Source organism: Pseudochaenichthys georgianus, chromosome 17 (genome assembly GCF_902827115.2).
Source record: "Pseudochaenichthys georgianus chromosome 17, fPseGeo1.2, whole genome shotgun sequence".
In the NCBI taxonomy this organism is placed as follows: Eukaryota; Metazoa; Chordata; class Actinopteri; order Perciformes; family Channichthyidae; genus Pseudochaenichthys; species Pseudochaenichthys georgianus.
Genome location: NC_047519.1, coordinates 42,300,646 through 42,310,458, shown reverse-complemented (window position 1 = coordinate 42,310,458; position 9,813 = coordinate 42,300,646). Strand labels below are relative to the sequence as shown.

The 9,813-nt window shown below is 48.6% G+C and overlaps 1 protein-coding gene across 1 annotated transcript; it reads right to left on the bottom strand.

The window, feature by feature from the left end:
* Window positions 1-5,209: 5,209 nt before the first annotated feature.
* Window positions 5,210-8,465, bottom strand: LOC139435551 (uncharacterized). Its single transcript, XM_071206269.1, has 3 exons — window positions 6,827-8,465; window positions 6,104-6,745; window positions 5,210-6,017 (listed from the first exon to the last, which is right to left on the bottom strand). The coding sequence occupies exons 1-3, from the start codon at window positions 7,731-7,733 to the stop codon at window positions 6,010-6,012; spliced, it is 1,557 nt and encodes a 518-aa protein (XP_071062370.1). The 5' UTR covers window positions 7,734-8,465; the 3' UTR covers window positions 5,210-6,009.
* Window positions 8,466-9,813: the final 1,348 nt, after the last annotated feature.

Below are 9,813 nucleotides of genomic sequence, written 5' to 3'. Positions count from 1 at the left end.
GCAGCTATCTTTAAAAAGAAAGGTTCTAAGTTGTCCGGGCCAGCCGGTTTCCTAGGATCTAACTTGGATAATGCTTCATGAACAATACCAATAGTTAAGGGAGTAAAACTGAAAGGGTTTTCCAGACCACATTGTTCAGAGTCAAGGATTGGAGCGTTCACAGAAGCAGAAGTACCTGTACAGTCAGTGACAGAATCAAACAGAGAGCCACAAGACACAAAATGCTTATTAAAGCAATGTAGCATAGTAGCGCTGTCTGATATAGAGCCAGATGCTGTGGTGAGGCACGGAGGTAGCTCATTTTGGATATCACCGGTGGAAATCGATTTGATGGCTTTCCAAAATTTCCTAGGATTATTCAGGTTTTCTGTGGTAACTGACAAAGAGTACTTTGATTTAGCACTTTTTATTTGAGATGTGAAGCTATTTCTTAGCTGCCTAAAACGTAGCCATTCTACCTCTGAGCCTGATTTCCTAGCCTTAGCCCAAGCATTATTTCTCTCATGAAGTAGACTGGACAGCTTAGCAGAAAACCAGAGATTGTTTCGTCCCTTCACTCTAAATGTACGCAGGGGTGCATGTCTATCTATAATTTTCATAAAACCAAGATAAAAATAAGACCATGCAGTTTCTACATCAGCACACAGATTGATTTTACCCCAATCAAAATCAAACAGATCATGTAAAAAACCCTGCTCCACAAAGTGTTTTTTGTCTCTCTTTGTGATGATACGTGGTTTAACCTTTTGGACCTTAGTGTCCCTAATTGTGGCTACAACACAGTGGTCACTCACATCATTAGCAAATACTCCCACAGATTAGTATTTATGTGGAACATTTGTTAAAATTAGATCAATTAAGGAGGATTTATTTGGGGACTTAATATTTGGGCGAGTAGGACTGTCTATAATCTGGGTAAAATTCAAAGAGGTACACAGGTTTTTAAAATCCTCTGACACAGAAGTTAACCAGTCCCAATTAAAATCACCAAGCAGCACTATTTCGTTGCAGGAAAGTTGTGATAACAGTTTTGCCAATGACGATTGCCAATGTTTCATGCAGCAGCTGATCCAGTAATGAGTGACCCGGCCGACAGTAAAAATAAACATATTTATAACTAGTTTAGGTAGTTTGAGAGGTGTCTCCGTCCAGCCAGATTAGACTTCACTCGCGTTTATGTCCATATCGAGAGAAAGATAAATAATCTGAATTCAGTGTGCAGTTTACTTTGACCCGGGGGTGAGCAGCAGAGGTGAAAAGAGGCGGGGCTATTGCCTCATCATTATCAGAACATGATCGTATAGGGCGTACACACGGAGCCGTTGGACCCCCCAGAGTGTTGTGTATGCCGTTCTATCCACCTTGGGACCCGTTATCGTTTCCGCAGTCGTTTAGTGCCGTATTCGGTCGTCCTCGTGTGGCCGAACGGTCTATATGACACTAAATAGTAACGCAAACGACCGTTTTCGTCCTCGTGTGGCCGGGGCCTAAGTTATGTTGTGGGGCCCATGAGTACTCAGTCACATCCCTTCAATGTAAATGATTACATTAAAGTTTAAAGACTTAATTAACCCCTGTGTTCTGTTCACATTTTGCACTCTTTGGTTCTGTTCAGCTCAAATTGACCCGAGCCAGGATAGCGGCTGTGTACAAAAATACGGACATTTCAATGAACATACACAATCCCTAACATACCCTAGGGACCAGAGGGTACAATGGTTGGACATTTACTACCGGCCGCGGTATGCCTAGTGTACAGGGTCCATATAACCGACTTAATGCATAGCGGGAAGTCGGTTATATAGACATCAACAGAATAAGTGTTTAACGGTGATTTAAACTAGTTTATGCGGGGAAAAGAGTGCTCAAAATCGGATTCAACAGGCCATCCACACCGACTCCCATTAAAAGTGATTGAAATGTACAGGAATCTGTCCATTTCAATCACATTTGATGACCCGTCCAGGGTGACTTTCTTCCCCAGGAATTAGTGTCTGAAAGCTGGCTAACATTACTTTAAATACAGTGTGCACATGGCTTTATTACCCATGAAATAGTGTGTGAAAGCTGGGTGAGTTTGATGTGAATTTAAGGAAGATATGGCCATTTCATCCACACCTCACGACTCCCATTAAAAGTGATTGAAATGTACAGGAATCTGTCCATTTCAATCACATTTGATGACCCGTCCAGGGTGACTTTCTTCCCCAGGAATTAGTGTCTGAAAGCTGGCTAACATTACTTTAAATACAGTGTGCACATGGCTTTATTACCCATGAAATAGTGTGTGAAAGCTGGGTGAGTTTGATGTGAATTTAAGGAAGATATGGCCATTTCATCCACACCTCACGACTCCCATTAAAAGTGATTGAAATGTACAGGAATCTGTCCATTTCAATCACATTTGATGACCCGTCCAGGGTGACTTTCTTCCCCAGGAATTAGTGTCTGAAAGCTGGCTAACATTACTTTAAATACAGTGTGCACATGGCTTTATTACCCATGAAATAGTGTGTGAAAGCTGGGTGAGTTTGATGTGAATTTAGGGAGGGAGAGCAGCAGCAGCAGCAGGCTGTGACCCTGGCGGAAATACATTGATTGTTTTAGCCAGGAATAAGTGTTTAGAAGGCGGGTAAAGTGTTCCTGCAGCTCCTCCATGACGGTAATAATGATTAGATATAATTGCCAGGGCAGAAAGCTCTTTTTAAAAGTGAAAAAACGATTTGAAACCGTTTGAAATGACTGGCGGGTGCTGATGGAAAGCAGGCGGAAATAAATTGATTGTTTACCCAGGAAAAGGTGTTTAAAAGGCGGGTAAAGTGTCCCTGCAGCTCCTCCATGACGGTAATAATGATTAGAAATCATTTACAGGGCAGAAAGCTGTTTTTAAAAGTGAAAAAACGATTTGAAACCGTTTGAAATGACTGGCGGGTGCTGATGGAAAGCAGGCGGAAATACATGGATTGTTTTACCCAGGAGAAGGTGTTTACAAGGCGGGTAAAGTGTTCCTGCAGCCCTTTAAATACAGTGTGCACATGGCTTTATTACCCATGAAATAGTGTGTGAAAGATGGGTAAATTTGCTGTGAATTTAAGGGAGATATGGCCCTTTCAAACAGGGAGATGTACAGGCCTTTATTACCCACGAATTAGTGTCTGAAAGCTGGCTAACATTACTTTAAATACATGGTGCACATGGCTCTGTTACCCATGAAATAGTGTGTGAAAGCTGGGTGAGTTTGATGTGAATTTAAGGAAGATATGGCCATTTCATCCACACCTCACGACTCCCATTCAAAGTGATTGAAATGTACAGCACTCTGTACATTTCAATCACATTTCCCGACCCGGCCAGGGTGACTTTCTTCCCCACGAATTAGTGTCTGAAAGCTGGCTAACATTACTTTAAATGCATGGTGCACATGGCTCTGTTACCCATGAATTAGTGTGTGAAAGATGGGTGAGTTTGATGTGAATTTAAGGGAGATATGGCCATTTCATCCACACCTCACGACTCCCATTAAAAGTGATTGAAATGTACAGGAATCTGTCCATTTCAATCACATTTGATGACCCGTCCAGGGTGACTTTCTTCCCCACGAATTAGTGTCTGAAAGCTGGCTAACATTACTTTAAATGCATGGTGTACATGGCTCTGTTACCCATGAATTAGTGTGTGAAAGATGGGTGAGTTTGATGTGAATTTAAGGGAGATATGGCCCTTTCAAACAGGGAGATGTACAGGCCTTTATTACCCACGAATTAGTGTCTGAAAGCTGGCTAACATTACTTTAAATGCATGGTGCACATGGCTCTGTTACCCATGAATTAGTGTGTGAAAGATGGGTAACGTTGCTGTGAATTTAAGGAAGATATGGCCATTTCATCCACACCTCACCACTCCCATTCAAAGTGATTGAAATGTACAGCACTCTGTACATTTCAATCACATTTCACGACCTGTGTAGACTGGCTTTCTTACCCATTAGGTACACCGACAAAGCCACCTCTTCGGGGCCGCTCCAAGACCCCCAAAACACGGACGCAGCAGCCCCAGCATCTCTCCCTGACATGAGCAAACAGGTTATTTCAGACTTCCATGACATACCCCGGGGAAAAGCACCTCTCTGTGGCCGCTCCAAGACCCCCAAAACACGGACTGAGGAGCTCCAGGATCCCTCCCATGTACCTCCAGAACCTCGAGCACCTTGGGTCCCCGGGCCCCCGAACTTAAGCACTCCCCCACGGACTAAACCAAGATGATCACACCCTCAAGAATCTCGTGCCCCTGGCTACACTTAAAGGGGGTCTACTTTGCGGTGCTTTGCCGTCCGCCCATCGGCACCCATAGTCGGCCTTCTTCACAGCAGCAGCACCCAACCTCCATGGAGGATTTTGCTCGTGCCCCTGGCTACACTTAAAGGGGGTCTACTTTGCGGTGCTTTGCCGTCCGCCCATCGGCACCCATAGTCGGCCTTCTTCACAGCAGCAGCACCCAACCTCCATGGAGGATTTTGCTCGTGCCCCTGGCTACACTTAAAGGGGGTCTACTTTGCGGTGCTTTGCCGTCCGCCCATCGGCACCCATAGTCGGCCTTCTTCACAGCAGCAGCACCCAACCTCCATGGAGGATTTTGCTCGTGCCCCTGGCTACACTTAAAGGGGGTCTACTTTGCGGTGCTTTGCCGTCCGCCCATCGGCACCCATAGTCGGCCTTCTTCACAGCAGCAGCACCCAACCTCCATGGAGGATTTTGCTCGTGCCCCTGGCTACACTTAAAGGGGGTCTACTTTGCGGTGCTTTGCCGTCCGCCCATCGGCACCCATAGTCGGCCTTCTTCACAGCAGCAGCACCCAACCTCCATGGAGGATTTTGCTCGTGCCCCTGGCTACACTTAAAGGGGGTCTACTTTGCGGTGCTTTGCCGTCCGCCCATCGGCACCCATAGTCGGCCTTCTTCACAGCAGCAGCACCCAACCTCCATGGAGGATTTTGCTCGTGCCCCTGGCTACACTTAAAGGGGGTCTACTTTGCGGTGCTTTGCCGTCCGCCCATCGGCACCCATAGTCGGCCTTCTTCACAGCACCACCTGCCCTGCTGGAGGTTCACACTTTAACTTTTTTTACCCTCTTCTACCTTACAAATCATCCCACACTTGAGCACTCCTCACTCGGACTAAACACCTACATGCTACCACCAGAACCAGAATATCGTGCCCCTGGGGATCTTAAAAGAAGAAAACCCATAGTGGGATTAAAAACAGAAGACTTAGTAATTTTAACAAACTTTATTTACAGTAATATTGACAGTAATAAATAAATTCAAACAGGATATAACGTATTTACAAGGGGACTGATTACAACAACACACTGCATATTTACAAGTTGATCACTGGCAACAGTGGGTGAAGTTGGGGCAGAGTATGGCACCCTCTCTTCACCCATGTCTGAGGGGTTGTGTTCGGCCAGTGACTGGTCCCTCTTCGGGACATGTCTTGGTAGGGAGTCTTGGTAGGGAGCCGGGCTGTGCTCCTCTCCAGAGTTGTCACTGTCGATGTCAATACCCGCAAAAGTGTCTTCATTTCCCGCTGCTGCTGCTGCTGTCGATGCCGCCGCCGCTGCTTGAAGTGACTCTGTGAAGAGCAACCGAATGTCCGCAGCCTCCTTCAAAGAAGGATTATTCGCGTAAAATTTGTCCGCAGTTGCAGTGTTGTGACACATGAAATCACTCACTCTTTGGCGGTTGCCTTTGTCTTGAAACCTCTTCGCATTATCGGCGTGGACTGTGCGGAGGTCGGTGAAGTTAATGGGACTGCGGAGCCCCACATCAGCCCATGCCAACCTCAGGGAGTAGGCAAGCTTCCTGAACGGGTTCTTCCCCTCTGTGTACAGAAAGTAACGGCTCTGGGTGCAGGTCAGCGTACCCTTAATTTCCAGCCACCTCTTCATCCATCCAAATTCTTCTACGGTGAGGTACAGCTGCGCCTCCCCGAACGCGTTGGCCGTCTTGTGGTTACTTACCTGTTATGACAGAGATAGAGAGTGTCAATACAATGTCAATCATGCATATAACTGCCAGAATAAATACATTGATTAATAGCACTCACATGAACCAGGTAGCCGAAAGACAGTGCCAGTTGTATCCGCCTTTCGGACCTCGGCGTTGGTCATGTTGGAGTAGACCCCCGGACGGTGGCCATAAATGCAGCTCCAATGAAGAGTCATATACCCATAGAGCAGTGTCCGGGTCGCGGTAGTCGGATTGCTGGCCATCACATCCAGGAGCTGAGGGATGCGAGTGGTGGTCGAAGTCAAGCATGTCATTAGGTCGTTGTGGCTCGGCAGACCTTCCATCTTGTCACGCTTCACTTGCATCTGGTGGATAAGTACTTTTCTCTTCAGGGACTTCAGGATGGCAACTACTTCCCGTTTGATTAAAATCATGTCCGTTTGGCTGAACCTGCTCCCCTTGCACGGTGTGTCGGCCATGTACTTGAGAAAGTGTGATATATTCTTGATGTAGAAGTCGGAGGTCGTGACCTGAAGGCTTGACTTCATCAGGCTCCGGGACCACCCGCGTATCCTCTTGAGATCCCTCAAAAAGAGCCAGTCAGACAGGCGATTGAAACCGTGTGCCATGAAACTGAGGAACGACTTCACTCTGCTTAGTTTGGAGACTGTGTTTTCCTGGAGCCTCACTGGTGGGTCGATACCTGCATAATGCTCCCGGTATCCTTGCAGATACTCCTCTGTGAAATATAAACAGTACTTTAATGACAACACATGATGTGTTACAGAAACTGCATGTGTCACATAGCCAAAACACTTACCCATGATCCGTGGGAATGTTATGTCCCGCATTATATTTCCCCGGCCCCTGCCCCGGAACCAGGGGGAATTTATGGGAGGGGAGGTTGACGAGGCCTCGGTATGGATGGATGCAGGCTCTGAGGAGCTGGATGAATGGGTGTGAGAGCCAGTGGGGGACTTGCTGCAGGCGGGAATGGGAGACGTGCTGCAGGCGGGAATGGGAGACGTGCTGCAGGCAGGAATGGGAGACTTGCTGCAGGAGGGACCTTTCGACTTGGACAGCCTCGTTGGTGTCGACTCTGGTCGGGGTCGTTTCTTCAGAATGACCCGCTCTCGTTCCTCCCCATCGAACGCGGGCATGTCCCCGGCCCGCTGATCCATCCTCTGTCGCTTGTCCTTTATCCTCTGCTGCAACTTGCAGCGCAGGGATTTCACCTCAGCAGCATATATGTCCCGCTGAGCCCTCACTGCGTTAGCCTCCAGCCTCCATTCTTTGCAGTCCGGGTTGTCACATTCATTCACCGGGGACAAGGGTGGAGGTTGTGACAGTATATCGTCGTCTGCCACCGTGTCAACAGCCCAAGCGGTAATCATTTCTATTGTGGGGTTTGTCATTCGGAGTTCATAAAGCTCCTTCTTGGCCACTGTCATTTTCATTTGATTTTGAACCACATGTAGTTCCTCCCGGGCCAGCTCAACATGGTCTCTGGCCAAGTGGCGATCCAGCCTTGTGCCGTGGTACTCGCATCCCAGAATGGTACAGGGATGGAGCCTAATGTTGGTCCGTCCGTTGGCCAACAACAGCAGAATTTTTCTTTCATCCAAGTTACGCACACCATGGTTCCTCTGTAGGTGCTTGCTCAGGGCACGGTAGGAGCTATTGCAGATCGGACAACGGACCGCCATCCGACCTGTATTCTTGAGCATTTCGGTACCGGAAAATGTCACCAGAATCGTGGGTAAAAAAGAAGGAAGCGTGAAAAGACTCACGAAAGACGCACTCAGCTTATTTTCAAATCTGTGTTTGTTTTCATTTGCATCATGGTGCGGTGTCCCATTTAGGCACTCGTTAGGCGGGCAGAGATCCCTGTAATCTCCCCTCACGTTCCTCCAGAGTCTGATTCTCCCAAAGGATACCCGACAGTTTCGGGTACGACCCAGAGGGCGCACGGTGGACGGCCAGGGCGAGGCCGCCACACCGCGCTGGAGTCAGGGTCCCGGTGAGGCGCAGGACGGAGCACCCGGCAGTAGCCTCCAGCAGACCCCCGCGCGGTTCCCTCATCCCTCAGAAGAGGTGGAGAGGCGGAGGGGTGGGTCTTTTCATCTGCTGGCGGGTTGCCGGGATAACAGTATCCTCCGGGGAGGCATTGAACCCCTCTCAACTGCCCCCCGGAGGAGGCAGGGGAGTCAGGTACCCAGAGGGTGGACGGCCAGGGCGAGGCCGCCACACCGCGCTGGAGTCAGGGTACCGGTGAGGCGCAGGACGGAGCACCCGGCAGTAGCCTCCAGCAGACCCCCGCGCGGTTCCCTCGTCCCTCAGAAGAGGTGGAGAGGCGGAGGGGTGGGTCTTTTCATCTGCTGGCGGGTTGCCGGGATAACAGTATCCTCCGGGGAGGCATTGAACCCTTCTCAACTGCCCCCCGGAGGAGGCAGGGGAGTCAGGTACCCAGAGGGTGGACGGCCAGGGCGAGGCCGCCACAACCAGAGAACCAGAAAAATGGTCTGTCCATGGTCAGCCGGATAAAGAACTTCCTCGTATTCATGGTATTCACGGTGTTATCCGGCTGTCGGACTGGCTGTCGGACTGGCTGTTTCTAAAAGACACGAAGAGGGTCCGTGGCTGGAGCGAGTATATGTCAAAGTCGGGCCGGGCAGTCACAACATTGCTGTTGTTCCTGAAGAATGTGAACCATTTCCTGAGGTACTTGTCTGAGTCAAAGCTCCGGGGGTGCAGGCTCACCGAGTCTGATATGATCCACATCATCAGAGAGGTGACAGCCAACATGAACGACTTAAACAATTCCGTCACTGTCCACCAGTGTAAGGTGAAGAGGAACAAGCTGGATCGTCTGCCGAGCCAGGCGGAACTTCTCGCCGCCATGGCGGCCGCTGAGAAGCGCATCCCTGATCTCCTTGACCTGATGGCTAGCAATCCGACCTCAATCACCCAGTACCTACTGTGAGGGATTAATGTTGTCTTTACTCCTAAGTGTCAAAGAATAATTCTCCTTACTCCTAAGATATTTGACCTTTCGGCCTGTTGACGTTTTACGACCAAGCCGAAGTCTGTTATCTGTCTTAAGGAATGGGAACGGTCAGCTGTGGCTGACCTTACCAGTTTTATGACCGGTCAACTCTCGGTCATAGGAGCCATAGAGTCAGATAAAGTGATTCAGTGCCCCCCAGGTGTTCACAGATGCTTTCCCCAATATGGGGGTTGACTCTGAGTGAAGCTAAGATGAGAAGAGATTCAGAATTGACATGGCAACCCACCTGAGCAGAAGTTTTGACTGTGTGACTTGTGATATGAATTTCTCCGGCCGATGCTTGTATTAAATCTCAGTGTTTGACATCAGAACTCCTGCTCATCCTGTGTCTCCTTCATGAGTCGGTGACTCCCACTGCATTGCTACACAGAAGTTTCCCTTACAAATTGGCGTTGTCGGCAGGATACCAATATATCTTCAGAGACTGGTAAGTGTAATTTCAAATCCACATTTGGACATTGGACTCACCGGGCTTTCTTTGTCCATTGACTTTAGAAAGCTTTCGCCAACTGCTGCTCTGACAAGCATGTTGAGGGGGGGAAAGGGTGTATGTGTGGGGGGTGGGTTTTGGGGGCCCTGGAGTAGTGGAATGGGTGGAGATTGACTAGATGTGGTTAACATTGTATAATCTTAACATTTATCTGTGATTGACGGTATCCTAAAATTACCTGTGAAACTGAGCGGTTGTGTTTCATTTTTGGTTGATGAACATTTGGCTGATTGTCTCTCTGCATGCTGCT